General features: G+C 35.9%; 2 protein-coding genes across 5 annotated transcripts; one reads left to right on the forward strand and one right to left on the reverse strand.

Moving 5' to 3' along the window:
- Positions 1-1,537: 1,537 nt before the first annotated feature.
- Positions 1,538-13,707, forward strand: si:ch211-142b24.6. Of its 3 annotated transcripts, XR_012402559.1 has the most exons (4): positions 1,538-1,577; positions 2,289-2,439; positions 8,863-10,704; positions 13,571-13,707. XR_012402559.1 is itself a non-coding variant. In XM_017355570.4 (3 exons), the coding sequence occupies exons 2-3, from the start codon at positions 2,355-2,357 to the stop codon at positions 10,065-10,067; spliced, it is 1,290 nt and encodes a 429-aa protein (XP_017211059.1). In that variant the 5' UTR covers positions 1,538-1,577; positions 2,289-2,354; the 3' UTR covers positions 10,068-13,707. The 3 variants fall into 3 exon arrangements, 2 of the variants coding, with proteins under 2 accessions (XP_017211059.1, XP_073804692.1); XM_017355570.4 differs by having other exon boundaries at positions 8,863-13,707; XM_073948591.1 differs by lacking the exons at positions 1,538-1,577; positions 13,571-13,707 and having other exon boundaries at positions 2,287-2,439; positions 8,863-9,081; positions 9,249-12,039.
- Positions 12,435-22,148, reverse strand: si:ch211-142b24.8. Of its 2 annotated transcripts, none has more exons than XM_005168021.6 (9): positions 22,088-22,148; positions 21,571-21,720; positions 18,221-18,429; positions 17,462-17,627; positions 16,861-17,382; positions 15,799-15,864; positions 14,147-14,217; positions 13,118-13,161; positions 12,435-12,851 (listed from the first exon to the last, which is right to left on the reverse strand). In XM_005168021.6, the coding sequence occupies exons 2-9, from the start codon at positions 21,653-21,655 to the stop codon at positions 12,803-12,805; spliced, it is 1,212 nt and encodes a 403-aa protein (XP_005168078.1). In that variant the 5' UTR covers positions 21,656-21,720; positions 22,088-22,148; the 3' UTR covers positions 12,435-12,802. The 2 variants fall into 2 exon arrangements, with proteins under 2 accessions (XP_005168078.1, XP_073804771.1); XM_073948670.1 differs by having other exon boundaries at positions 13,118-13,192.
- Positions 22,149-23,302: the final 1,154 nt, after the last annotated feature.

Raw genomic sequence — 23,302 nt, forward strand, 5'->3', positions numbered from 1 at the left:
TCATGACAACAAACTTTTTTATTGTTTCAAATATAAAAAAAATAGAAGTTATACAAGCCCAGGCATTAAGAATATGTTGTGGAGCTTATAAAACTACTCCAATCTCAGCACTTCATGTAGAAATGGGAGAAATACCACTGGAGCTAAGAAGGAAACAAATAATGATGAATTATTGGATAAATCTACAAGGGCAGGAAATAAATAGTAATCCAGCAAAAAGAGTTCTTATTCCAAGATGGGAATATGAAAAAAACAAAACTCTCTTTTTTGGAAGAGATAGCATGGAAGTAGCTAAAGAGATGGAATTAATTGATAAAGGCTTTAACAAAACAGTACCAATAGCAACAACACCACCATGGTTATATCCTTTAGGATTAGTTGATTTGGAATTACTTAGCAATAGCCAGGACTATAGAAACATCGCTAATATGTCTGGAATAATTGAAGATAAAATTATGACAAAATATAAAGAATATACAGAAGTATACACAGATGGGTCAGTAAATTTGGATTTGGGCAGAACAGGGTTTGGTGTATTTGTACCAAAATTAGACATATCAATTAAGAAAAGAACAACCAATTACCTAACAATATATACAGTAGAACTGATGGCTATAATTGCTGCGCTTTATTGGATAGAGGAAAGTGGATTAAAGAAAGTAGTTATATGTTCAGATTCCTATTCAGCATTAAGTTCAATCAAGTCAATGACATCAAAGAACAGACAGGATTGCATATATGAATGAAATATATGAAATTTTATTTAGACTTCAGAGAGCAAATATTAGAATAGTATTTATGTGGATTCCAGCACATATAGGAATTAAAGGAAATGAAACAGCAGATTTTTTAGCTAAGGAAGCATGCAAACTAGACGAAATTATGAATATCTTGTTAAGTAAAACAGAAGCAAAAGTTATAGTGAAGAAGAATATATTAAAACAGTGGCAGTATAATTGGGATAGGGATATAACGGGTAGACATTACTATAGATTACAAGAGAAAGTAGGAAATTGGAGGAAAGGTAAAGGAAATAATAAAATAGAAGGAATAATAACACGGTTAAAAATGGGACACACAGGCTTAAATAAAACATTACATTTAATAGGAAAACATCCAACTGGATTGTGTGATAATTGTCAGGAGGAGGATCAGTTGAACATGTTTTATGTTACTGCAAGAAATTCATAATAGAAAGAGAAATATTAAAGAAAGAAATTATAAAACAAAACTTTTCAGAAATCAGCGTAAAAATTATACTTGGAAACGATAACAATGAAAGTTTAGTGAAATATCTAAGGAAAACAGGATTAATTAACAGGATTTAAAAGAATAAAGATGTAGGTATGTTAATAGGATTTTTTTTTTCTCTCCGGGAGGTAGCAAACTCAGGCTCACACTCCAGTACAGTAGGTGGCGCACCAAAAGTTGGTTGCCGACTGCCATAAAACAGCAAAGAAGAAGAAGAAGAAGTAGCAAGTAGCAAAAAAAGCGAAACAAAAGAAAAGACTTTTATTTTGGCGTGATGTGATGTCATAAGTCTGCGCCGCTCTTGCGCTGGATTCAGCTGGAGAAAGGTTTGTTTTAAAGCGTTTACACTTATATAAAGCGATAGATTAAAGTTTTAGGCTTTTTTCATCTGATGCTAAATTATGCTGTTAATGCATAATGCTGCTGTTGACAACATTATTTGAACACTATGTAGTATTTTACTCACAGTAATGAGGGCTATTGTTTGAATAAACTAAATAAACAGAAACAGTGTGTAATAGGTGTTTTAATGAAGGTTTAATCGATTAAATAGCATAATGTCATTCCATTCTAAATATACATCCATGAGAAACGGAGTACTAGTTTTAATCAGCTCATTCTTTATAGCTCTGACTATAGAGGTAAAGTTTGTTTTATATTCACACATTCGTTCATTTATAAGTCTCTATATTGTTCACCATGTTACTTTTAATATTCGATTTGAATTAGCATGCAAGTATGACTTCTAAACAACATTGTTTATTGGACTGTGAACAATGCCGTACTTTGATAGTCATTGGCTGGTAATATGATTTCGCTATTTAGAGTTTGCAAATAATACTTTTATGAAGTTATATTATTAAGAGAAAAGTCTGAATGTGCGAATATAAAACCAACTTTACCTCTATGCTTGGACATACCTGATTTCTTTTTTATAACTGTTGAAGCAAGTGTTGAAGAGAAGTTATTTTATTTCTGTTAATTTTTTTTTACTTATTTAAACAGGACATTTTTATTGTTTTGTTCATTTTAAACAGGATAAAGTGTCCAAACACAGAGAAAAAACTCCTGCTGAAGCGACTGATCTCCACACTGTTATAAAGATGGCGTTTATTAAAGAGGAGAGTGAAGATGTGAAGATTGAAGAAACATTCACAGTCAAACAGGAAGATCTGCAGGAACAAACAGGTTGGTTTTCATTCTCAAACATCAACTCAGTCATATAGAGGTAAAGTTGGTTTTATATTCGCACATTCATTCATTTAGAAGTCTCTATATTGTTTACCATGTTAATCAAGCTCTTATGGACTGTTTCCACTAAGTGGTTCGGTTTGGTACGCTTTTATGGCCGTTTCCACTGTTAAAAGGCGTACCGAACCAAACCGTACCGTACCACTTTTTTGGCACCCTTTCGAAAGAGTCCCAAACACTAAGGCCGTACTCACACTAGGTAAAGTTGCCTCGAACCGGGCCAAAGCACGCTTGTCCCCCCTCCTGTCTGCCCCGACGGCCCGCACTCACACCACAAACGGGCCTCGGCACGCTTACGTCATCACTGCTGCGCTGTTCAGTGAGAAGCGCTCTCTCAGCAGCACAGTGGAGATTTCTCTTGTTATATCGTTTCAGTCGTTAGTTATGCAGTGACATGCAGTCAAATATTTTGCCAAACAGTCCTTAGGGATGCGGTGACACGCAGTCAGATATTTCGCCGAACAGATCTGCCACTTTTGGCGCTCATAAACAATCATTAAGCTCTCGTGCTGCAGGAATGAGGAGGTCTGCTAAAGGCGTGCAGCTGTCGTGCTGTGAGGAGTTCTCGTCTTTAATAAACTACGGCAGTTTGCGATCTCTGAACAGTAAGAATGATTAATAAATCCATATGAAACACTCCCTTAAAAGTCACGTCTCGCTTTCAGTTTTGGGCTTTGCCGCGTTTTGCACTCACACACAAGTGTACCGCGCCAAAGCCCAAGTGAACCGCGCTCAGGCCCACCTCTTCCAACCGGGCCAGGGCCGGCCAAGTGAACCATGCTTGAGCCCGATTCAGCGCACTCACACTTCTCAAACGATCCGGGAAAGGGGCCTGGGCACGGTACGGATGGCATAGTGTGAGTAGGCCCTAAAAGGCGGAGCTAGATGCGCAGCTGAACGCTATTGGTTTACAGAGATACATCATTCGTAGACACAACAAGCCAGAATCTAAATAACGGACCCGCCATGTTTAAAATACACAGCAAATGATTACAGCGGAATTATAAATACATATGCAGCCATGGTCGATCCGGGCTCAAACAAACCCTGTCGTCATCTTGATAAACAGCCACAAAGCCATGGAGAAGAGCGGATTTACCCTGTGCCGCATAGTTTTTTATGAGCCAGTCTGAAGCCTGAGTGGTTTCGCTTTCTTCCTTGTGCTCGCCGCGCGTCTCTATCTGAAATAACAAACTTCTTGAGCTGATAATAATAACATGCGCTTGATTATTGACAAGCTTTGGAAACCCGGTCCTGTGAGAAGCTGACAAACGCGGGACACATTCTGTGACACATTCAGAAAGAAAAGGACAAACGCGGGAGTGGAGCGCGGAAAAAAGGCGAAGCCAAGGAGCACGTTATTTCTTCAGCAAACGTGAACAAACTGCCTTGTCTTAATCTTTATTGTCACCTTTTGGACTAATATGAACTGGGAATAATGGAATGACTCTAACAGAGGCTACATGTGCTGCTGAAGATTACAGACACAGATGAGAGGTTTACTCTGACAGTAGGCTATACTCAGGGCCGGTGCGTCTATAGAGGCGACCTAGGCGGCTGCCTAGGGCGGCAGTATAGAGAGGGCGGCATCTGCGACACCTCCCTTACCACCCGCGTCCTCAGATATATTCGCCCATAGACGACAGAATAGAGAGGGCGGCCTCAGCGACACCTCCATCAGCACCCGCGTGTCCTCAGTTATATCCGCACATAGGGCGGCAGAATTGAGGTCCGCGACACCCGCACTTCCTCAGGTACATCCACGCATAAGGCGGCAGAATAGAGAGCGCAGTGTCCGCGACACCTCCCTCCCTCCCTCCTTCAGCACCCGCGCGTCCTCAGTTATATCCGCGCATAGTGTGCTGAAAAAAAGGTCTGCGACACCTCACTTCATTTTCATAACCGGTCACTTTCATTTTCACATTGGGGTTGAGGGCGGCATGATCGTCCTCTGCCTAGAGCGGCAGTTCAGCTTGCTCCGGCCCTGGCTATACTTTGTGTTGTATTGAACCTAATTAAGGATGAAATGTCTGCTTTGTGTAGTTCTGTAGTTGGTAACATATCGGAGACTGTAAGGGTCTGTATGTGTTCATATATCTTCATTTATTTTTTTACTTTATATAATTACAGACGTTACAGTAGGCTATTTCGCACCGTCATTGATCTGCAGTTAAAATCAACTAATGTTCATAGAAAAGTTAGTAATAAACATTTATACACAAGTATTTATGTGTGTAAAGCATCTGTTTTGTGAGAAGTGCTTTTCATATGATATGTGAACGACCTGTGCAGCTTTATTGTAGACATTTTCTCGAGCGAAAATGACGTCGACTGAAACTTTGTCATACACCACGCCCACTAAAAGGGTACCCTTGGTAGTGGAAACGCAAGCCTGATAAAGGTGACCCGTACCGACCCGAACTGTACCATACTGTACCAGTCAGTGGAAACAAGCCATTTGGTCCAGGGTCAAAACCAAATTTTTAAGCACTGTAAATGAATAGATATACTCTATTCTTTCAAATGCCTTATGGGCATCTAAAGTAATTAAGTGCTCTGGATTGGTATTATTTTTAGGTAAATAAATAATATTAAATAAGCAACGAAGGTTGTAAGATAACTGTCTCCCAACAATAAAAGCAGTTAGACCTGGGTGAATTATCTTTCTCATGACTGACTCCCCTCTGGTTGCCAGCACTTTTGGCAGGATTTTATACAGCAGAGTGAGCTGATCGGACGATAAGATTCACATTTAAGTGGATCCTTAACCTTTTGAAGAAGTACTGTTATAACAGCCTATGTCATGAAGGGGGGAGTGATTCCGATACAAGAGCTTTAGCGAATACCTTGCACAACAGGGGTGTTAAGTTGGCACAAAACTTCTTATAAAACTCAGCCGGGAAGCCATCAGGGCCTGGTGCTTTTCTGATTTTTATTTTTTTTTATTGTATTTTCAATTTCAGAAGGTGTTAAAATTCCTTCTTTTGTCAACTGATCTAAATCACAGAGGGATGGTAATCCTTAATCATTAAAAAAGCTCTCAAAACGTACAATTTAGTTTACCTCAGAGCTGTAAAAAATTTTATAGAAGTTTTTAAATTTATCACTAATACCCTTTTGTTCAGTAATAATACTGCCATCATCCTTACTAACTGCTACTATAACACCAGCTGCTGAGGATTGTCTCAGTTGGTAACACAATAACCTGCCAGCTCCATGTTCATAATGAATCTAGCGTGATATTATGAGGAGATCCTCAAGGAGTTATCCCGCTTGCAGAATAAGTATTTTCTTATGAAGCTCTTCAGAAGATGATGTTGAGTGTAGCTGATCAATTGTATTTTTTTTTAGATGCCATTGTCCATTGCCGATGGCCGACAAACTTCACGATGCTGATCCGGCATCACGATCCATCGCCCCGTCCCACATTTATATTGATATATAACTTATTATTTGCATGTCATCTTAATAGCAATAACAGTCTTTTCATGAGCTGTGTTAAATGTTACATATAGCTGCCGCTTGCACGGTTGACAGCATCGTGAGGATTAAATGAAGGATTATACAATACCTCTTGCACTTAAATGTGTAGGTTCAGTGCCAAACACTGTTACCTGTGGACTTGAAGCAACTAGAAGTCTTTTATCCACTCTTGGAAAAGTGTAAATGGTAGATTAACACTCAGCACATGATCACTAATAAGATGTGCCGTTATTAATAACTTTTGGTAAATCTGTATGTTATTTTCATTCTCTCATCTTCAGCGCTTCACATTTTCGCAGTTGTATCATCTGAAGGCAGAAGGCATTGACTGAGTGATTGACAGCTGATATTAACCAATCATTTGCATTCAGTTGTAGAGCAGTGAGCCAATAAGTAGAGCACAAAGGCGGTGCAAGCATTGCAGGCTTTTTTACATCAAGTTCACATAACAACTGTTTTAATCTGTTCCTGGTGCTGCGTTTGACGTTTTTGGGTGCAAAGATGCATTCTGCATAAATGTCTCTTTAATCTGCGCACACAGTGAGGATTTTACAGTGAAAACAATGAAAATGTATGCACTACACTGAACTCAAACCGAACTCTCGTGTTCGCCACCAGCTGTGGGAAAAGCCATTGTAATGACACAGATCACTGTGCCATGCCCGTAGCCAGGGGGTTTCGGGTTGTTCGAACGAACCACCCCCCATGGCCCCCATGTAATTGAATTTAATATTATATAATACATATTATAATTATTTATATTCAACATATATATTGTAATAAAGTGTAATTTTATATAACTTTGGCCAGTAATTAGAATCCCATTGAGCCTCAAAGCCACAATAAAGTGACGCGAGTCTTGTGACATAACCCACTGAGTGGTAACTCTTGAATCTTTGATGTGACATCCTCCTTTGATACCTTACTCTTTGGCTCTCTTCTCTTGAGCCCCTTTCACACATGCAGACCTTTCCGGAAAATTACCGGCAATTTTCCGGAAAAGTTGTATGTGTGAACAGGTCCTTTTTGAAAATACCGGTAAATTTGTTCTGGCTATTTTCCGGAAAGAGAAGTTGTAACATTCCCGGTAATTTGCCGGAATGCTGCGCTGTGTGAATGCAGAAGGAAGATTGCCGGAAAGAGCGCGTGCACGTCTAGAACGTGCTGACGTGAGACACCTGCTTTAGCCAATCAGAACAGTCAGACGCATTTAGTTAGAAGTTAGTCAGATAATGTTTATATGTTCTTCTTAATGCCAACTGTGTAAATAATCATCGATGAGATGCTTATGATAAGCCGCTGTTTGTTTACCTTCACGCTTAGCGTGTGCCTGTGAAACAGCCTGTGAGCACCAGCACACGCACATATTATGAACATCTCGACATGCCAAAGTGATCCTCCATATGTTTTCTTCGAAGTTGTTCGAAGAATTGTTCACAATACTGTATTGTTCACAATATTGATCATCCACAGAGTTTGTAATGTAGTAAAATGTTTACAAATACAAGCGCAGCCGTTTAAGGCTCATTTGTGGTAAATGATGTCAGAATTTACCGGTATTTTGGAATGGATGTGTGAAAGGTCTTTTCTGGAAAATTTCCGTAACGTCCTCGCCTGTGTGAACAGCGCTTTTTTGAATATACCGGTAAAGTCGTTCCGGAAATTTTCTGCATATTTACCGGTATCACTGTGTGAAAGGGGCTTTGATCTGTATTACAGATTATCTCTTGTCATCTGCTTTTATTTGCAGTCACAGAAGCTCTCGTTTCCCTTTTTTCCTGTTTATACCACATCATTCCCCTTCATGTTTGTCAGTATGTTATCGATCATTTGTGTGCATATTATTTTGTTACTCACCCTGTATGTTTCCAAGACCACCAGTGAGTGAGTGTCTGGTTGTTTTTTCCTACGGCACTTCCTCAGCGCTCACCCGACCTGGTGTTTACTTTGACTTTTGGTTTTTCCAAGACTCGCTTCTCAATAAAGACTTGCATTTGAGCTCACTCTTTTTTTTTTTTTTAACTCGTGACACACGTATTTTCTTTCTCATTTGTGTTTAAAGGTCTTTAGATTTTGGCATGATATCTAGCTTTGAGGCTTTTTTTGGTCTACTTCACTTTGTCAGACAGGTCCTATTTAGGTGTGTTCTTGATTGCGAACGTGTGTGGTAGTAATCAGGTCTGGGTGTGGCTAGAGAACTTGAAGCAGGTGTGATAAATTAAAATTGTTCTAATGGGAATTTCTTTTTTCACACAAGTCAGTGTAGTTCAGTATTTTGTCTTCAATTTAAGAATAAAAACCTTGATTTAAAAACTGCACAATGTGTTTAATTGTGTTATCTTTGACTAAACAGTTAAGTGTTAGATTTCTGCTTTGCATTTGTTACAGATTACATACCTCTAGAACATTTGTCATTTAAAGGTGCAGATTTAAAGCTTTATGCAGATATTATACATGTGTCATATATGTCTATGAGGCAAATATTAGCAGAGATTCAGCTGTTTGTTCTAACAGGTTTACCAGTCAGGCACAGAATGAAAAAGCATTCCATATCTGCTTTACAAGTTTTACAAAAACAAACTGTTTTGTTGTGATTACGAATATATACAAATAGAAACTGACCATTTACAGCTTTTAAATTTTTGTCTCATCAATATAACCAAAATTAATCTGGGAATAATCATATTAGAATCTGCTTAAATGTGTATCTGTGTAATGGACTCCAGGAGGTAAATATGACAAGATCAATCTAAATATGATCTGCTTTGTCTTTACATTTAATGTGCATCAAAATTAAGATTTGTGTAGCTAATGTTTTCACTTCCTTTTCACTGAGTTTTAATGATTTACTAAAAAGTAAACTTATTTTTATTTCAGACCTAATTAAAGACTACGAGGAGAGTAAAGAGGAGGAACATCATGTCAAAATTGAGGACAAAACTCATTTAGAGACTGATGGTGTGTTAAAAGTGAGAGACAAGAGTTGTTTTACCTGCACTCCGTGTGACAAGAGTTTGGCAAGCAAAAGCAAATTAAAGACTCACATGAGGATCCACACTGGAGAGAAACCATTCACATGCACTCAGTGTGGGAAGAGTTTCAGCCAATCATCACACCTTAATAAACACATGAGGATCCACACTGGAGAGAAACCATTCACATGCACTCAGTGTGGGAAGAGTTTTAGCAAATCATCATCGCTTTATAGACACATGAAGATCCACACCGGAGAAAAACCATTCACATGCACTCATTGTGGGAAGAGTTTCAACCACTCATCATTCCTTAATCTACACATGAGGATCCACACTGGAGAGAAACCGTTAACATGCCCTCAGTGTGGGAAGAGTTTTAGCAAATCATCGTCGCTTTATAGACACATGAAGATCCACACCGGAGAAAAACCTTTCACATGCACTCAGTGTGGGAAGAGTTTTAGCTGCTCATCATCCCTTAATAAACACATGAGGATCCATACCGGAGAAAAACCATTCACTTGCACTCAGTGTGGGAAGAGTTTCAGCCTATCAACATCCCTTACTCAACACATGAGGATCCACACTGGAGAGAAACCATTCACATGCCCTCAGTGTAGGAAGAGTTTCAGCCACTCATCATCCCTTCATCAACACATGAGGATCCACACTGGAGAGAAACCATTCACATGCACTCAGTGTGGGAAGAGTTTCAGCAAATCATCATCCCTTAATCTACACATGAGGATCCACACTAGAGAGAAACCATTCACATGCCCTCAGTGTGGGAAGAGTTTCATCCACTCATCACACCTTAATCAACACATCATGATCCACACTGGAAAGAAACCATTCACATGCACTCAATGTGGGAAGAGTTTTAGCCAATCATCATACCTTAAAAACCACATGAAGATTCACACTAGTGTAAAAGAGTATGTGTGCTTGGAGTGTGAGAAGACTTTTATTACAGCTGCAGAATTGAAACGGCACCAGAGGATTCACACTGGAGAAAAACCGTACAAGTGTTCACACTGCAGTAAGAGGTTTACTCAATTAGGAACCCTGAAAACACATCAGAGGATTCACACTGGAGATAAACTGTAGACATGATCAGTGTGTACTAGGGTTGGGTACCGAAACCCGGTGCCATTATAGCACCGGTACCTTGGTAACTGGTATGTACCGGTATTAAATCAGCGTATGAATTTCGGTGCTGCGGGATGGACGTGAGGGGTGCATGAAAAAAGTATACCTATACACATATAGGCATTGCGTCACAGCATCACTAAACATTTAATTCTAAACAACTTTGAGGAATACGGACAAGCGATATCAGGCGATTGTTATTGTCGCTAGGGAACAGACGCACGCAACGTGCAGAGTACAGAGCATTTAGCCTGGAACCAGTGGTTTTCGGTGAGCGAGAGCGACACTCTTCAGATCAACATGCGTGATCACGTTCATCCAATTTGCTTAAACTAAGCATTCTAAAGCGTATTTTACAAGCAAGGATTCTTACACAGCAACTGTCTTTACAAAAGTGTGTGTAAGGGGGAAACATGTCAAACTTAATGACACATTTGGGGGCTCAAAGGCAGAGCCTCTCTCGCGTGCTTTAGCTCCCTCCGGCACTCGCTTATGCTCGCTCCCTCTGTTTTCTTGGCACTATGCTATCTCTGTGACGGAGCTGCGCGCATCAGCTCCCCGCACTCGTCAGAAGTTGATGCCCAAATTGACACAGGTAATAAAAAGATTAAACTTCAGTTATGTTGATGTTGTGAAACACTATCAAAATGTCCACTGTTGATGATATTAGACTTCTGTTTTCAATAGCGATTTTAACTCTTAATATAGGAAGTCCTCGGCTTTGCAGAGACCCTTATTAATAAGAAATCTAGTGTACATAATTTAACATTAGGAAATGCAGTCTTGAATTTAAAAACAGTCAGCTTTTATTCATGAAATAAACAATAAGAAATATGACTTATTTTGACTCCAGAATAATTATGTTTTAGGAAACACTGTAAAAGTTTTCAGAAAGAATATTTTAAATGAATGGGAGAGCAAAATAAAATTACTTCAACTGTAGGCCTGTTAAAGTGTACAGGTGCAGCAATGTGCCTTGATGTACTTGAATGTTAGAAATGTGTTCTCCTTCATCAGTACAACGTTGCTTGTCAAATAAATGAACAAGGAAGATTATTTTGAGTAAGTTATTTAATTATCTTGTTTATGAAGACTGCAGAGTGATGCATGAAAATAAATGACTTCCAATTATGTTTTAAGTATTTTGTGATATATATGTTAAAATGTGCTCCTAAAAGTATGTGGCCCCTGCCCGCCCCCCACAGGTTAATAGTAAGCTAATGTAATTTCATAATGCAAATTTTAAATTCATGCTTACCAACAAATGATCAAAGGAAATGTATTAATGTAATACAATATGAACTGATGTTTACTTTAAACTGTAATTATATTGTTCTATTAAAATAATTTTTTAAAAATAATTTGTCAAATAAAATATTTTTGAAGAGTCGTCCACCATCATTTTGTGGCTAAAAAGTGTCGATTCAGGCACCGTTTTGGCACCGGTATCGTTTTAAAAGTAGCAATTTAGCACCGGTATCGAAAAACCAAACGATACCCAACCCTAGAGTTTCACTCATTCGGGGCAGCTTAAGAAACACATGGGATGGTTTCCGGTATTGTGTCGACACATGTACCAGCATAGAAAGAGCGCTCCCATACACACTGGTATTAATGTACCAAAACGTTTTGATATATATATATATCAAAAAAGTAAATACATTGTACTTACTGTGTTCATAATGTCTTTTAGAACAATTCTGATACTCTGAAGGTGAAATACAGCTAAGGTGGGGACAGGTTTGCGGGTATGGATAGGTTTAGGGGTGGATAAAGGTGTAATTAAAGTTTAATTTGATTAACCAATCAAAAGTGCAATGTAAAAAGTAATATTCACTAAATTGTATCAAGTGTCACAATATACACAGTAACTATATTGAAACAAATTAGTTAAAGCACTTAATAAAAAGAGGGATCAATCTTTTTGTGACATTTGTTTCAGTTTTTACTTTGGTGTAATGTATATGTAACTTTAATGTATATACAGAAATACCTTTTTGTATAGCACTCCATAAAAGGTATTAATTTAAAGAAAAAATCTCTGAGAGGGTATATTAATTTCCGCTGAGCACTGTGTGTGTGTGTGTGTTCTGCACTTATTTCTACATAAATTAGTACACTTCTCACAAATGTCTTTTAAATAAATAGTTTTGCCTTGTGTTATACTGTGCCTACACATAGCTTACTATAAATTGCAGAGTGAAAATGTATAAATGTGTTAGTTTGTGTTCTGTGGTACAAACATTTAAAAAAAACAATTTTGTATGTATCTATGCTGCAAATGCACACTTCAATGGCTCTGATGTGAGCCATAAAACTCCTGAGGAACCAGAAATGCATTTATTACATTTAAATCATTAATATATTTCTTATTAGTTTTTTCAAATACAAACATTCAAACAATTTTGCAGAGGGATTTAGTGGCTGCAGATATGACGTAGATGAAAATACTGTAAGTGGTTATCTTTGTGCGTGGAAGTCTTTACTCTAGGTTAACAGAAAAAATGTATTATAATACAATTCAAAAAATAAAAATAAAACAAAATACAATGTCAAAATGTGGGTTTAAACATGTGCTAAGTTAAAGTAGATTTAAAACAACAAACAAAAACAAGACGTGCACCGAAAATAGCAACAACAGCAGTAGACAAATCTTTCTTTAAAAGCATTCCTTTTTTATAACCCACTGTATTTTACAAAAAGTGATTTAATGGCTCCCAGGAGTCTTTCCATTTCATCCCACTGTAAATCAGTAAAAGACATTTAATTATAATTATTTTTACAGGATAGGCTGTGGTATTTAAATTAACAATTTTTATAAGTAATTTGCTGCAAACACAGATATATTAGTTAAAGATTATTACAATTTTAAGCTTTGAAAAAAGGTTCTCTTCTCTTTACATTATTATCTACAAGAAAAATTGTTAACATCAAAAAACTTTCATAGTTTGTTCAACATATTTCCACCACTGTATGACAGAATTATATTGTGTATTTGTGACGCTTACCATCCAGAACACGGCTTCCATCTGACTCTGGCCTCTTCAACACCCTTTAAGAACATGAGCCTTGAGCAACATTAACTGTAAATTATTTGAACATTTAGCATAATTGTTTGACCTAGCCACAACAATATCTATTATATGAAATATCTAGAAAGTCAGCATAATTGTCTATAAAACTTTTCAATGTCAATGTCACACAATCAAGTACTTTCAAAGAAGCAGCTTGTCACGGTTGCAGGTTTGTGCGCTCTTCCGGAATGTCTGTGTGATCATGTGGGTTTGTTTTGTTTTTGTGGCCCACGTGTAATTGTTTTGGTCACGTGGAATGACGGCACCCTGTTGGATTGATTGTTCGCCAGCTGATTCACATTATCGTGCCTATATAAGTGCTACGTGTTATGTGTTCATTGTCAGTTCGTTACGTGTGCTTATGTGTGCTATTCTGTCTGTGCTCAGGACCGTGAGGAGTTTCTTCTAGAGCCTGTTTTCCTGCTTGATCCCTGCCCTGTTCTCCTTGCCCTAGCACCGCACTCATTTGTTGCACCTGTTTTTGAGTTTGACTGTGTCAAATAAATACTTTTTGTTCACTCGCACATTGGATCTATCTGACCATTTATTTGAGTGTGACACAGCTAGATTGGCTTTGGTTGTAGAAGGCATTGAAAGCAATGTTAATGTTGTCTGGAAACGTGCTGACACAATGCCTGACATACCATGTTACGCACATACCAAATATTATAGTTAACAGTGGATCAAACCAGTAGGACTAAATTCATGTTATATTAGTTGTGATCAGATTAAAATGATTGTGCTCATTATAAAATTAAATGTTTTAGAGGCAAAAAGCAACATTTTCAGATTTGCCTTGTGTTCTAATGATTTCAACTACCACTATAAATACCCACACATTATAAGCTAAATCATGCTTAAATTAAAAAGAACCACGGGATAAATTTTTTATTTATTTTTTTTTTTTTTATAAAATTATATTTTTTTACTTAAGTAAATTCAAACATAAATAAGTGGTCTTACTTCTTTGGACATCCTCCTTTTCACAATCCTGTCATATGGAAAGGTTTTCTGGTTGGAATGTACTTGCCATTCTGCAGCAGAAATATATCGCTCTTACTTACAAAAAATACTTAATATTGCAGGATAGTTCAGAGAGCAATGAGTCTGATATAAATACTGTGAAACATGAAAATTTGAAATGTAAAATGCTTTCACTCATTAAACATTCTTTTTTTTTTTAAATAGTTTTATAGTTTGTTTTATATTCAAATTTTTATGTAAATTTTAATTTATAGTAACATTTACATTTACACCAAATGAGAGAACAGCATATTTTGTATAGCATAATTCAAACACATCTTTTTTTTCTGTTTTACTGTAAAAAAAAAATGTGTAGAGTATAACATCAACTTTGGGCAATGCAGTGGTAGTGGTAGGTAGTGCTGTCGCCTCACAGCAAGAAGGTCGCTGGTTTGAACCTCAGCTCAGTTGGCATTTCTGTGTGGAGTTTGCATGTTCTCCCTGTGTTCACTTGGGTTTCCTCCAGGTGCTCTGGTTTCCCCCACAGTCCAAAGACATGCGGTACAGGTGAATTGGGTAAGCTAAATTGTCCATAGTGTATGTGTGTAAATAAGTGTATGGATGTTTCCAGTGATGGGTTGCAGCTGGAAGTGCATCCGCTTCGTAAAAACGTGCTGGATAAGTTGGCGGTTCATTCTGCTGTGGCGACTCTGGATTAATAACGGGACTAAGCCGACAAGAAAATGAATGAATGAATGAATAATATCAACTTTCTCATAGCAGCTTTACAGGTGTGTATATTGAAATTATGACATTCTATTAATTCAAACATTTTATAAACATTCTTCAGGCATCTCTAATACAGTTCTGTTCCCCATTTCATCTGTTGTTTTTCTGTTTTGATATAGGAACAATTTAGTGAGTTTGAGTAAAAGAAAGTAAACTTAGTATTACTATTTATTACAGACACACTAAATGCAAATAGTTCCCCCCATTATTATATCATTTATTCATTCATTCATTCATTACTTTTCTTTGTCAGCTTAGTCCCTTAATTAATCTTGGGTCGCCACAGCAGAATGAACGGCCAACTAATCCAGCACATGTTTTACGCAGCGGATGCCCTTTCAGCTGCAACCCATCACTGGGAAACATCCATACACACTTATTTACACACATTCACAACGGTCAATTTAGCTTACCAAATTTACCTGTACCGCATGTCTATGCACTGTGGGGGAAACCAGAGCACCAGGAGGAAATCCACACCAACACGGGGGGAGCATGCAAACTCCACACAGAAACACCAACTTATCCAGCCAGGACTGAAACCAGAGACCTTCTTGCTTTGAGGTGACAACTCTACCTACTGTGCCACCGTTTCACCTATATTAGAATTATTGATAATTTATAATTTTACAATCATACTATATATTAAATTATCCTCTTAATAATTTCTTTACTCATTGCCATATAGTACTATTAAATGCAAGGCAACAGAAAAGAATTGAGGAAACTGTAAAAAATAGAAAACAATCAAATATTACATTATATAGTTTTTAATGTAACAAAGTTTATATGCATACAATTATTCAGATAATATTCAGAATCTGCTATTTATTTATTTTTTCAGAACAGCAATATCACATTACCTGCTTGTTTGTAGATCCACTTCTTTTGTTTGCCCCCTTTTATGACACATTCTCTGGAGGATAAATCTGTAAAAACACACAAAAATAACACATATAGTTGAAGTCTGAATTATTAGCCCCCCTGAGTTATTGGCCTCCTGTTTATTTATTTTTTCTTCCCAATTTCTGTTTAATGTAGAGTAGATTTTTTCAACACATTTCTAAACATAATAGTTTTAATAAGTCATTTCTAATAACTGATTTATTTTATTAGTAACACTATACAATAAGATTCATTAATTAATGCATTTACTAACATAAACTTTTAATGAACAACACATGTACAGCATTTATTAATCATAATTAACATTTACTAATGCATTATTAACATTCAAGTCCATGCTTGTTAACATTAGCTAATGCACCATGAGTTAACATGAACTAACAATGAACTACTGTATTTTCATTAACTAATGTTTATTAACAAGAATAAATACTGTAGTAAATGTATTGTTCATTGTTTGTTCATGTTAGTAAATGCATTACTTAACATTAACTAATGGACCTTATTGTAAAGTGTGACCCTTTTATCTTTGCTATGATGACAGTAAATAATATTTTACTACATATTTTTCTAGACACTTCTATACAGCTTAAAGTAACATTTAAAGGCTTACCTAGGTTAATTAGGTTAACTAGGCAGGTTAGAATAATTAGGCAAGTTATTTTTAACAATTTGTTGAAAAAAATATATAGCTTAAAGGGGCTAATAATTTTGTCCCTAAAATGTTTTTAAAAAATTAAAAACTGCTTTTATTCTAGCCGAAATTAAACAAATAAGACTTTTTCCAGATAAAAAAAACACTGACATACTGACATCAGACATACTGTGAAAATGTCCTTGCTCTTTTAAACTTCATTTAAATATGTTAAAAATACTTTAAAAAGAAAAAAATGAAAAGGGGGCAAATAATTCAGAATTCAACTGTATTTACACAACTATTTTCATTTTAAATTTCTATATAAATTGTTTGTCCCAACTAAAATGGAAAAAATGCTGTGTAAAAGTTCAAATAAAGTCACCTGAATCACCGGAATCTGTAGTCATGCACTGGACTGCAGGACTTGATAGAGAGGAAGTAGGTGTAGTAGTGAGGGAAGTAGGGGGTGGAGCAGGAAGTGTTTTGTAAGAAGGGGCAGGTGGAACAGGGGTGATGTAAGAGGAGGTAGGAGGACTGAAGCTTGAGGAATTAGTTGGAGGAATAAGGTTGGAAGATAAAGGTGGAGGAGCAGATGAAGGAGGAAAGCTGGAAGAAGATTGTGGAGGAGGAAGATTTGGGAAAGATGGTGGAGAAACATCAGATGAAGGGGGAAAGCTGAAAGAAGACTGTGGAGGAGAAAGGTTTGGCAAAGATGGTGGAGGAACAGCAAATGAAGGAGGAAAGCTGGAGGAAGTTTGTGGAGGAGAAAGGTTTGGGAAAGATGGTGGAGGAGGAAGGCTTGAGGAAGATGATGGAGGAATAGAAGCTGGAGGAGAAACCGATGATGCTAGGTTTTGGCAGACATCAGGGTCTGTTGCAGCCGAATTCTGAAACTTCTGGAAATCTATAAACAATTTTAAAATAAAGTTAGAGATTTCTTTGAAAATTTGTGAATTTCGTAATCAAATGACCACAACACTTACTTTTAATAAAAACTTCGTACAGCCTGGCCATTTTATCTATAATTTTTTGCTGTGGTCCCTCTCCAAATGGACCCATTGTTGTTATAAGCTCTGCGTTGAATCCTTTTTTCTTTTCTTTCGAAATAAACAACAATGGCTTATAGCCCAGCATTTCCAATTTTTTAACCTGAAAAATAAACACATAAAAACAGTATAGAAAAATGCAATATAATCATAATATTAGCACAACCATCCCAGATACATGTGTAGCAAATCTGCATTATCAAAGTGAGATAGTTTCTGAATTGCCAAAACAAGTCTTTATGTTTTCAGAATCTTTTGCCTGCAACTGATCTATGTGAACACAATCAAATTAATACATTTGCATAATCTCTGCCACAAATGCTCCGAAATGTTTATGTCATGTACTGCAGTACATATGTAAAGTAATGAAAAAAAATCCAACCTTAGATCTTTTTAAACAACTTTACAGAAACATAATATAATTACACTTTAAAATAACACAAAAGCTGCTCTTTAAATGATCATGATAGAAAATTGATTAGAATAAATTATAGTCTTCTGGTAAAACAACACTTGCTGTTGTGGATCTCAAGGATTAACTGCATCGATAGCTAAAAATCAAAATATGATCAGTTAATATAGTCAGACCTGACATGAATACATTTGTTCAGAAATACATTTTTGATTTAGTTTTACCTAATAATGACAACATAATTTTCTATACACTATGCCTCTGTACTCAAATAATGTACTTACAGCAGTGCGGGCAGAATCTACAACACGGGCAGAATTCCTGTGTTTTTTGTTGTTTGCTGCCCATGACGACTCCTCAATGTTTTTTTGTTTTGCCATGATGATTGCTTTTAAAGCAATGGCAGCAAAACAATTTCTGCACGTTTTGCAGTTTGAAACATTTAAAGCCCCACAATTATGGCAAGGCTTTTGCTTGGGTTTTTTCATTCTCTCTGGAAGGAAACAAAATATATATATAAATATTAATCATAGACAAAATACATTTTCATTGAAAACACTGTATCTTAAAGTTTTTTAAAAAAAATACAATAATAGAAAAGATTATTTACAGGCTATAAAACACATTTTATGTAACAGTATATGCACATAGAATAATTTAACATATTTAATTACTCAATCATTTAATATATAAATGTATAAATTATTTAACAAAGACATTTTTAATGTAATTAGTAAGTAAAAGTAAACTATGGAACATTATGAATTCAATTAACTCAAAATAGCAATAGAAAATATTAATTAAAATTGCATATATATATATATATATATATACACACACACACACACACACATATCTTTGGATAAAAGCGTTTGCTAACGTTAAATGAGTAAACGTAAATGTAAATATCTTGTCAGATTAAGCTAAATTATCTGAATAAACTTGCCTACCAAGACTGTTTGTAAAGTAACGTTAATAAAGTAAGTTATTGCCTAACATGCTAACATAGCACTTATTTTTAACGTGTATTATCAAAATACAATAACCTAGATATACATGTGAGCAATGCACATAGACAAACATGGTGTGAAGAACAGAATTTCCTGATTTAATTTATGGAATCAGTGTACATTAACTTACCGCTGAAAGCGGGATCAGTATGGCGATGGATGGATGTTACGTAACGTGACACGATTTTCCGCTTGCTTTTAGGGAAATGTGGAAAAATAAATATTTTATAATAAAGTGTTTATATTTTCATTTCTTGCTTGTAAAGCGCCACAAATATTCGAGTGTTTGTAAAAGTAACATGAAAGTTGTTGTTGTTGTTTCAGAAAGGTTAAGTGAAAACTCAGAGTATTTTAACCCTGAAATGAGAGAAACTTTGGGTTTTCCGTTTCAAAATGGCAGGTTTGTTAAACTCGAGAAGGCAGGGTAAGTCAAGCCTGTTTCTGAAAGAGAGGTAACTTCAACTCCGAGTCAGTTACTGTGGTAAATTACTCTGTGAATCTAACCTGGTCACGAGCAGGTTTTATTCTCTAAACTCAGAGTTTCTGTTGGTCTCCTCCCCTTTTTTAAAGACGAAGCAGCATTTCTCGCCTTAGCCTTAAGTTTCCACCCACCTATTTTAATGCTCATTTTGGATACGTGCATAAAAACGATTGATGGAAACGTCATGATTCACATAACTTTTGAAAATATTCATAAAAAACACATGCATAATTGAGTAGGATAAACTTTTATTCGATAGAAAATATGCGCATAAACTATGATTGAAACACTTTTACTGAACAAATTACAGTATGTGCATTTAAAAAAAGGTCATCATAAAATGATGAAAATGTGTGTGAATGGAAAAACCAGCAGGCTGAGCACACTGTAACACGTCATAAATATTGTTTTAGTCATTCTAAAATGCCTTAACTGTTTCAGTATCAGTGTATATTATTAATTACCTCTGAGCGTCTGGAGTGTGTCAAAAGTTTCCGCATGTCATGGCTTCAAACGCCCCCACGTGTTCATTGTGTGTCAGCATTGTCTTCTGAGGCGAAAGTACATTTATTAAATAAAGAAATAATTGACGCAGCTTATTTTTACTTATTTTACTCAGTAAATTCTGTTTTTACTGTTGATATTTGGCGCCAGTTAATAAGGAAGTGACGATTGTGTTCTTTTTGACTCATTGGATAAAAACGCGGCTTTATTCACACATCTTTTAAGCGATATTTCAGTTTTGCACATAAATTTAATTAATATATTTGGATGGAAACACAGATATTACCTACATTTTAGTCACACAGAACAAAGTCACATACGAGAATGGCTTGTCCTTTTTAAAATAAATAATTAGCTTAAATTCATTGACCTTCGACACGTACTGTTACTAGATTAATGGGATTATTATTCTTTCTAAAACCTTCTAAATGTTATATCAAACTCTATCACTTGATCAATAAAAAGGCAGACACACAAGTGCACTGTTAAACCTATTAATACTGGTGATTGTGTATAAAAGTTTAGAATTTTTTTATAAATGTCACACATTACATTACTTATTTTATTATACTTAAATATTTAAATACTTTAAATGTAAAATTACGCATTAATTTGAGCAGCTGTTTTCCCATGCTAACTGTCTCTGTTTCACTGATGGTTGCTTCTTTTTAAATATATTTACGCTCATATTTGCTATAACTTCGAATGATCATATCAAGTTCAGCTGGAGAAAGAAATGGTGATCTCATTTTTTTTTTTTAGATGTTGTCATTGTCACTCGTAATTTCATTGATAATGCCTTTTTTGTAGTCGAGTTGGTCTACTCAAAGTTGATTGACCTGACTCAGATCAGCTTTTTTGAAACCGAAAACTCAATTTTAAACTCTGAGTTGTCTGAACCTCCTTACTGAAACAGGCCCCAGGTCAGTGTCCTGAGCAGTAAACACATGAAGCAAATTTAAACAAATGTTATTGTAAGAAAAATAATTAAAACATTAGGATAGAGTAAAAATGGCCTTTTTGAATAAAAAGTTAAAAGACTTTTTATGGCCTAAAATTTTGATTTTAGAATTTAAGACCCCAGCGGAAAACCTGTTTAAAGTCAATAGCTCTGGTATTTAATTATTATGATAATGATGAAATTCTAACTCAGATACTATCTGTGAGAACTAGAAACAAATTTACACCCATAAAGAAGTTGATGAAAAAAGGGAATTGTGATCAACATGACATATGCAAATGGAGAGTACTGCGCCAACTGTAATAGCAGATATCTTCTATGAGAATACTGTAGGTCAAACATCGTCAGCTCAGGTAAACCTTTTAAATTTATTGTTCTTGTCTATCTTATATAGCGCCAGCGCCCAAGGATGCTTTACCAACACCAGGAGAACAAGAAAAGCAATAACCATAAGAAGGTAGAGAAAATGGGAGACTAATAATACATAAAATAATGACATGAGAACAAGTGACAAGAAAGAAACTGATTCATGTCTGTCAATGCGTGCTTGTGTGCATTTAGGAGAACTAGGCAGCACACTCAGGGCTGCAAGATGGATTTAATTTAGTATTCTTATTATTAAAATATATCTGAATGAGGATCAAATGACTGAGTTGGTCTTTGAGAATGAAAATTAACCTGTTTGTTCCTGCAGATCTTCCTGTTTGACTGTGAATGTTTCTTCAATCTTCACATCTTCACTCTCCACTTTAATAAACGCCATCTTTATAACAGTGTGGAGATCAGTCGCTTCAGCTGGAGTTTTTCTCTGTGTTTGGACACTTTATCCTGTTTAAAATGAACAAACAATAAAAATGTCATGTTTAAAATAAATAAATCAATGAACAGAAACAAAATAACTTCTCTTCAACACTTGCTTCAATGTTTTCTTTATTTGAGAGTAATTAACAAAAATAAATCAGTTGAAACATTTAATTAAAACACTTATTATACACTTTTCTGTTGTTTTATTCAAACAACAGCCTTCAGTTACTGAGAATAAAATAGTACAACTAAAATACTAAAATAGTTGTATAAAGGGTTAAAGTAATATTTCCAACAGCAGGAACATAATTTAGCATCGCATAAAAAACCTAAAACTTTAGAACTTTAACTTTAAATCGGTTTATATCTGTGTAAACATTTTAAAACAAACCTTTCTCCAGTTGAATTACAGCACTAAAGCGGCGCCACCTGATGACGTCACACGCCACGCCAAAATAAAAGTCTTTTTGTTTAGCTTTTTTGCCACTTACAGTTGCAGTCATGACGTTTTGATACATTTCTCCCATAGTTTTCACTTTACACTATATTTGCTCTCTCACACTCAAACCTTAAATCTAAACATTTTCTTAACTTTTTAAATCCACTTTATGATGACTTGTATGTCTACAACACATTACTTTCCTATTAATATCTAAGTCCAAATCTCATCCTCATAATTATGACCTCTTCTTTTCTATTTCTACATCTTCATAGGCCTATATAGACTTTCTTTTCTTTTCCACATGAATTGTTGTCTCTTATTATCTGTGTTCCACGCTTCCTGCCATTCTTTAGCAATATCTTCAGTAATAATATTTAATTTACCTTTACTTACAGAAGCATTAAAAGCGGTTCACATAAAAATCACAATTCTGTCATTTACTCATCCTCTACTTGTTCCAAATCTGTTTTTCATATTAAGAGACTTAATTTTCAATTAAGAGAATACAGAGGCAAAAACAGCCACTATATGCTTCAACAGTTCCTACTTTGGACATGGCTGCTTTTTTCTACATTTTCTTGCACACAAAATGTTCTTGGAACTTGATTACAATTGAACCACTAAAGTCACGTCACATGTTTTGACAATGTTTTTGGTTCCTTTTCGGGACTTTGAGCATTTCGGGACTCTTGCTGTCTATAACAGATGAAGGAGCTCTGAAGATGAACAAAGTTATCAGGGGATTGAAACAACAGGTAGAGGGACAATCGTTCTCGAGTGCCTAGTGTACACTATAACACATGCCTTCCACCAGTGCTCATCTACAGCCACATCACACTTTAAAAAAAAAAAAGATTCATTTTTTTATTATTGCAATAACAACAGGCCGATACAACAAACAGAAATACAAAAAACTGATAGAAGGCCACATCACACTGCTCCTCGTGTGATATATTACTCATATATATTTATTCATTTGCTTTACAGCTCAGTCCCTTTATTAATCTGGGGTCACCATAGTGGAAGGAACCACCAACTTATCCAGCACATGCTTTACGCAGCAGATGCCCTTCCAGCTGCAACCCATTACTGGGAAACATGCACACTCATTCACACACACCGCATGCATACCACATCTATGGACTTTGGGGAAACCAGAGCACC

This window comes from Danio rerio, chromosome 4 (genome assembly GCF_049306965.1).
Source record: "Danio rerio strain Tuebingen ecotype United States chromosome 4, GRCz12tu, whole genome shotgun sequence".
NCBI classification, from domain to species: Eukaryota; Metazoa; Chordata; class Actinopteri; order Cypriniformes; family Danionidae; genus Danio; species Danio rerio.

Coding starts and splice junctions, on each gene's coding strand:
- si:ch211-142b24.6 (XM_017355570.4), top strand. CDS start 2,355: ATGGCGTTTATTAAAGAGGAGAGTGAAGATGTGAAGATTGAAGAAACA. Junction 2,440..8,862: donor AGATCTGCAGGAACAAACAG/GTTGGTTTTCAT, acceptor TTTTTATTTCAG/ACCTAATTAAAGACTACGAG.
- si:ch211-142b24.8 (XM_005168021.6), bottom strand. CDS start 21,655: ATGGCGTTTATTAAAGTGGAGAGTGAAGATGTGAAGATTGAAGAAACA. Junction 15,865..16,860: donor TACAGATTCCGGTGATTCAG/GTGACTTTATTT, acceptor GTGTTTTTACAG/ATTTATCCTCCAGAGAATGT. Junction 14,218..15,798: donor GTGGATCTACAAACAAGCAG/GTAATGTGATAT, acceptor TTTCTGCTGCAG/AATGGCAAGTACATTCCAAC.